At 37.1% G+C, this 6,640-nt stretch overlaps 1 protein-coding gene across 1 annotated transcript; it reads left to right on the top strand.

Annotated features, from left to right (window-relative positions):
• Positions 1-1,201: 1,201 nt before the first annotated feature.
• Positions 1,202-6,400, top strand: LOC111088502. Its single transcript, XM_022398817.1, has 5 exons — positions 1,202-1,280; positions 1,616-1,798; positions 3,570-3,655; positions 4,735-4,846; positions 5,932-6,400. The coding sequence occupies exons 1-5, from the start codon at positions 1,202-1,204 to the stop codon at positions 6,024-6,026; spliced, it is 555 nt and encodes a 184-aa protein (XP_022254525.1). The 3' UTR covers positions 6,027-6,400.
• Positions 6,401-6,640: the final 240 nt, after the last annotated feature.

The raw sequence follows: 6,640 nt of genomic DNA on the forward strand, positions 1-6,640 counted from the left end.
AAATACTAACCTTGATTTCTGGACCATTTCGGTGAGTAAATACTAACCTTGATTTCTGGACCATTTCGGTGAGTAAATACTAACCTTGATTTCTGGACCATTTCGGTGAGTAAATACTGACCTTGATTTCTGAACCATTTCGGTGAGTAAATACTGACCTTGATTTCTGGACCATTTCGGTGAGTAAATACTAACCTTGATTTCTGGACCATTTCGGTGAGTAAATACTGACCTTGATTTCTGGACCATTTCGGTGAGTAAATACTGACCTTGATTCTGGACCATTTCGGTGAGTAAATACTGACCTTGATTTCTGTATTTGACACAAACTAGATTAAGTGTACTAGCCACCAGTGTTGCCAGAATTTAGTTTACACTAGGCTACGAAACGTTCATGAAACGATAAAGTATGTTAATGCTTCTTTCTGGGACTACTTTCTTATGAACGTTACAGTAGGTTAGCTACAAACGTAACAGATAAAGTAAATACAGATGTTTCGACACGCTAAGTTAAAGATTATTGAGATTATTTCGAAATATTAGAGTTGAGCTAGAGTTACTAGAAACGTTTTTTACATATTAAAGTAAAATATTTAAGAACGTTTCAAGATATTAAAACCTAGAGTGTGAGTGTATTATATTAAAACGGTTTCAGAACCTCATCTCGTCAACACAGTACAGGTCACAACGTCCCATCATACTCTAGCTGACAACAGTGCATCTCAACAATAGCGCTGCAGCGTAGTATCCATTGCAAAAGACTGCTTTATATAGGTGTCATGTCCCAAGCACATCTTTATCCTCTGCTGGCTTTCCATAAGCCACTTAGCGTACAAGGACGATTGATTCCCGGTGCCAATCATACAAAAATCCTTAGGTGTTGCATTCGACGATTTGGGCACCAAGATCACACAGAAAGAGATCTGCAACAAGCCGTGGTAAACAAATTGTGATTTTTTTGTAACAGGCGAGATCCTATGAACAAAGGTCAAATACGAAAACTGTCTAATATAATCAAGGAGTATCTCCGTTTACAAACGATAGCAACAAAGTGTAGGCTCACCTAAGTATGGCTTCTTGTCGTACCTCAAGCAGAATGAAAACGTGTATTCGTGGTGTTCTACATGAAAGCATACGGGTCGGGTCACTGCGATCGGACTTTTGAAATGGGCTATGGGAAAATATCATCCTCGTGCCCTAGATGGGTTATGGAAAGCTACAGCAAGCAATAGTGTGTTTTACAGCCTTACGACGGAGCCTTGCACATTGGAAACTACGCTGTAGGGCTATTGTTGAGATACACTGTTGTCAGATACTATATTACCGGACGTTGTGACCTGTACTGTAACCACGTGGTGAGAGTCTAAAATCTTTATAATAGAACGTACTGTATTTAACTTTCCAGGTTGTGATCTCATGAAACTTTAACATTCATTACGTCTTACCAAACACCTAACCTGCTAATTTCTGCACAAAGATATTATATTAACAGTGGATTAATCTGTCACAAATTTCTCCTTCTGTTGTCCATAACTTAACTGGTTTTTGGAGCTCAGTATGTGTACTTGAAACCAGTATATGATTCTACTCATTCTATCGTTCTCTGTCTAAGCAGCTTCTACTCCAAATACTAACCACTGTCCAGCACTGGCCGAAACTAACGGTCTTCGTATAGAGCCGGGCAAACTGAGCTCCTTATCTGAGAAGTGTACCAAGTACGTTACAGCTATGGTTGGGTGTCGAAGCGACAGTAGCTTGGAGTTACTGATGACCTGTGCTATGTACCAAGATTTAAAACGTAAGAAAGTTTACGTACTTCCATTCTCTACTGAAGCTCGTACGTATTTAAGATATTCATAAATTCTGTTTGATAAATCGTTATTTTTCGTGAAATGTTAAACATGTAACGATATCTTAAGGAAGTTCCAAAGGTTTCATAGTTTTTGCGTTATTTATAAAGGTTAATATATATAACCTGTCATGTGAACTGTTGCCACAGTTACATAGCTTATTTCAGGTTAATCTATAACCTGTCATGTAAACTGTTGCCACGGTTACATAGCTTATTTCAGGTTAATATATAACCTGTCATGTAAACTGTTGCCACAGTTACATAGCTTATTTCAGGTTAATCTATAACCTGTCATGTAAACTGTTGCCACAGTTACATAGCTTATTTCAGGTTAATCTATAACCTGTCATGTAAACTGTTGCCACAGTTACATAGCTTATTTCAGGTTAATATATAACCTGTCATGTAAACTGTTGCCACAGTTATATAGCTTATTTCAGGTGTCATGTAAACTGTTGCCACAGTTACATAGCTTATTTCAGGTTAATTTATAACCTGTCATGTAAACTGTTGCCACAGTTACATAGCTTATTTCAGGTTAATCTATAACCTGTCATGTAAACTGTTGCCACAGTTACATAGCTTATTTCAGGTTAATATATAACCTGTCATGTAAACTGTTGCCACAGTTACATAGCTTATTTCAGGTTAATCTATAACCTGTCATGTAAACTGTTGCCACAGTTACATAGCTTATTTCAGGTTAATATATAACCTGTCATGTAAACTGTTGCCACAGTTACATAGCTTATTTCAGGTTAATATATAACCTGTCATGTAAACTGTTGCCACGGTTACATAGCTTATTTCAGTGGTCAGTTAACAGCTTGGTGCAACTTGCTGTTCGCTGCGATTACCAGCACAACTTGGTAACAGATGATGTTGTTCTAACAGTCATTACCAGCACAACGTGGTCCAAAGGGTTGTTGTTCTAACAGTCATTACCAGCACAACGTGGTAACAAAAGGTTGTTGCTCTAACAGTCATTACCAGCACAACTTGGTAACAGATGTTGTTCTTCTAACAGTCATTACCAGCACAGCGTGGTAACAGATGTTGTTGTTCTAACAGCGATTACCAGCACAACGTGGTAACAGATGTTGTTGTTCTAACAGCCATTACCAGCACACGGTGGTAACAAAAGGTTGTTGTTCTAACAATGATTCCCAGCACAACGTGGTAACGGATGTTGTTCTTCTAACAGTCATTACCAGCACAACGTGGTAACAAAAGGTTGTTGTTCTAACAGCGATTACCAGCACAACGTGGTAACATATGTTGTTGTTCTAACAGTCATTACCTGCACAACGTGGTAACAAAAGGTTGTTGTTCTAACAGTGATTACCAGCACAGCGTGGTAACAGATGTTGTTGTTCTAACAGCGATTACCAGCACAACGTGGTAACAAAAGGTTGTTGTTCTAACAGTGATTACCAGCACAGCGTGGTAACAGATGTTGTTGTTCTAACAGTCATTACCAGCACAACGTGGTAACAGATGTTGTTGTTCTAACAGTCATTCCCAGCACAACGTGGTAACAGATGTTGTTGTTCTAACAGTGATTAGAGAGAGCATGACTGTGTAAGTTTTATATCATGTAAGTCGTAGTCTGTATAAAATATAGGTTAACAAAACTGTAATCAGAAACGTGTTAAACGTGCAACAATGTATTTTCCGTTTACAAGTACGTGTTAACAGGTATTTAAAACTGGTTCAGGTTTCCAGTGTCACGGAACTTGGGAAGAAAAAGGACGAAACTATCTAGTAACTGGACTCAAAGAATCACGACGAAAGTTTTGTTTTGTGAGTAGACTCATTGTGTTACTTGACATGTCTATATTCCCTTCTTAACTAGCCTTGAGTAGACTCATTGTGTTACTTAACATGTCTTTATTACCTTCTTAACTAGCCTTGAGTAGACTCATTGTGTTACTTAACATGTCTGTATTACCTTCTTAACTAGCCTTGAGTAGACACTACATATGTGTTAAACTATAGTGTTAAATAAGTCTTGAACTAGTATGTAATGGACAAAGTATTAACACAAACTATTTTAGTTGTATCGTCATTCTACTGTACCTAATTGTTTTCACACTACACGGTATTAACACTAGGTTCACACTACACGATATTAACAATAGCTTCACACTACACGGTATTAACTATGTTATGATTGTGTTAGAAGTCACTAGCTTCATACTACACGGTATTAACACTAGGTTCACACTACACGGTAATAACATCAGCTTCACACTACACGGTATTAACACTAGGTTCACACTACACGGTAATAACATCAGCTTCACACTACACGGTATTAACACTAGGTTCACACTACACAATAATAACATCAGCTTCACACTACACGGTATTAACACTAGGTTCACACTACACGGTAATAACATTTAGCTTCACAATACACGGTATTAACACTAGGTTCACACTACACGGTAATAACATTAGCTTCACACTACACGGTATTAACACTAGGTTCACACTACACGGTAATAACATTAGCTTCACAATACACGGTATTAACACTAGGTTCACACTACACGATATTAACTATGTTATAATTGTCTTATAACTCACTAGCTTCACACTACACGGTGTTAACTATGTTATAATTGTCTTATAACTCACTAGCTTCACACTACACTGGTGTTAACTATGTTATAATTGTCTTATAACTCACTAGCTTCACACTACACGGTGTTAACTATGTTATAATTGTCTTATAACTCACTAGCTTCACACTACACGGTGTTAACTATGTTATAATTGTCTTATAACTCACTAGCTTCACACTACACGGTGTTAACTATGTTATAATTGTCTTATAACTCACTAGCTTCACACTACAAAGTATGTGTATGTTTCAGGTTTTTTCTGCTTATTCACGGGTGACCCGGATGTCAGGTTTACATGACACTTGCTCTCGTAATGTCCAGCCTGGCGTTACAGGAAACTTAACTTTCAACATTACGGCAGCAGGTAGGTAGACTATGAGATTAATATCGTGATGTCCAACCTGGCGTTACAGGAAACTTAACTTTCAACATTACGGCAGCAGGTAGGTAGACTATGAGACTAATATCGTGATGTCCAACCTGGCGTTACAGGAAACTTAACTTTCAACATTACGGCAGCAGGTAGGTAGACTATGAGATTAATATTGAAACCTGTGTATCAAGCCTAATGAAGACTTTAATGAAGGAGGGACAAGTTGAATATTGAAACCTGTGTATCAGGCCTAATGAATATTTTAATGAAGGAGGGACAAGTTGAATATTGAAACCTGTGTATCAGGCCTAATGAACAATATTCAACTTGTCCCTCCTTCATAAGGGTCTTCATTAGGCCTGATACACAGGTTTCAATATTCAACTTGTCCCTCCTTCATTAAAGTCTTCATTAGACAAAATACACAGGTTTCAATATTCAACTTGTTCATCCTTCACTAGGGTCTTCATTAGGCCTGATACACAGGTTTCAATATTCAACTTGTCCCTCCTTCATTAAAATATACACAGGTTTCAATATTCAACTTGTCTCTCCTTCATTAAAGTCTTCATTACACCAAATACACAGGTTTCAATATTCAACTTGTCCCTCCTTCATTAAAGTCTTCATTAGACCTGATACACAGGTTTCAATATTAACGTGTCCCTCCTTCACTAGGGTCTTCATTAGGCCTGATACACAGGTTTTTTTGTCTAATGAATACTTTAATGAAGGAGGGACAAGTTGAATATTGAAACCTGTGTATCAGGCCTAATGAAGACCCTAGTGAAGGAGAGACAAGTTGAATATTGAAACCTGTGTATCAGGCCTAATGAAGACCCTAGTGACGGAGGGACAGGTTGACAATTTTAGATAAATTTTGTTTAATCATTGTTTTCTTCTTATTTGACATGAAGATGCTTTACTTATTAAAGTAGAAACTTTAATTGATCAAGTGTGTAGATGCTTGATAAATTTTAATTGGGTGTTCCAAGTTTCTGACTTGCTTATGGAAATTATTTTATTATTTTATTTAGTATTATATGCTTAATTTCCTCCCACTTTCTCGCCCCCAGGAGAATGTCACTACACTTTAAGTTCGGCCATGAGACCAGTGCTTTCAGTAGGCTTAGCTTTTGGCGCAGTATTAGCTCTCACGGTGAACGGTTAGCTGAGAACACTTCCTCAAGAGAGTTCCGGTGGTTTTTTTACCAGGAAAGATAAGAAGGTGATTTAAGTGCCTCTTTGTCGGAGCCCTCTCACGTTTGTTAAGCGAACTTCCGAAAGTTGACAGAAGTCGTCTAATTTGTGAAGGAATCTCTGAACGAGGAAGTAAACCTTAGATTCAATCTAAGTTTACAAGTTGCAGTGGAACCAATTACAAGAAATCGTGGTTAGTTTTAGTGAAAGGAAGATACGAAAAAAATATATTTGTACTTATTTCAAGAAGGCTAGTGCAACAGGACCAATATTGGACATTTAGAAGTTGATTCGGACGAACAGAAGATTTTGTTCTTGACAGAATAATAAACACGTATATATATATTGAAAGTTTAAATATTTAACTTCTCCTATTAACCAGATAACTGACTCGTCATCTTTGTAATGTTTTATAGTCCGAAAATCAACTCATGAGTCTTAGTGAATGTCTTATATATATAAACCTGGCTGTTTTCAAAGAACCAGGTTGTTATCATCATGATTTGTTAATAATCTTGTGTTGAAACTCTATAAAAAAAACTATTTGTTTTATGTGTAAAGAAACAAGTAAACTGTGTAATTAAG

The sequence above is a fragment of the Limulus polyphemus genome, unplaced genomic scaffold (assembly GCF_000517525.1).
Source record: "Limulus polyphemus unplaced genomic scaffold, Limulus_polyphemus-2.1.2 Scaffold3885, whole genome shotgun sequence".
In the NCBI taxonomy this organism is placed as follows: Eukaryota; Metazoa; Arthropoda; class Merostomata; order Xiphosura; family Limulidae; genus Limulus; species Limulus polyphemus.

Excerpts from the sequence above, each read along its gene's own strand:
- LOC111088502 (XM_022398817.1), top strand. The coding sequence starts at position 1,202 with ATGGGTTATGGAAAGCTACAGCAAGCAATAGTGTGTTTTACAGCCTTA. Across the intron at positions 1,281-1,615 it reads TGCACATTGGAAACTACGCT|CTTCTACTCCAAATACTAAC; the intron begins GTAGGGCTATTG and ends CTGTCTAAGCAG. Across the intron at positions 3,656-4,734 it reads CACGACGAAAGTTTTGTTTT|GTTTTTTCTGCTTATTCACG; the intron begins GTGAGTAGACTC and ends TGTATGTTTCAG.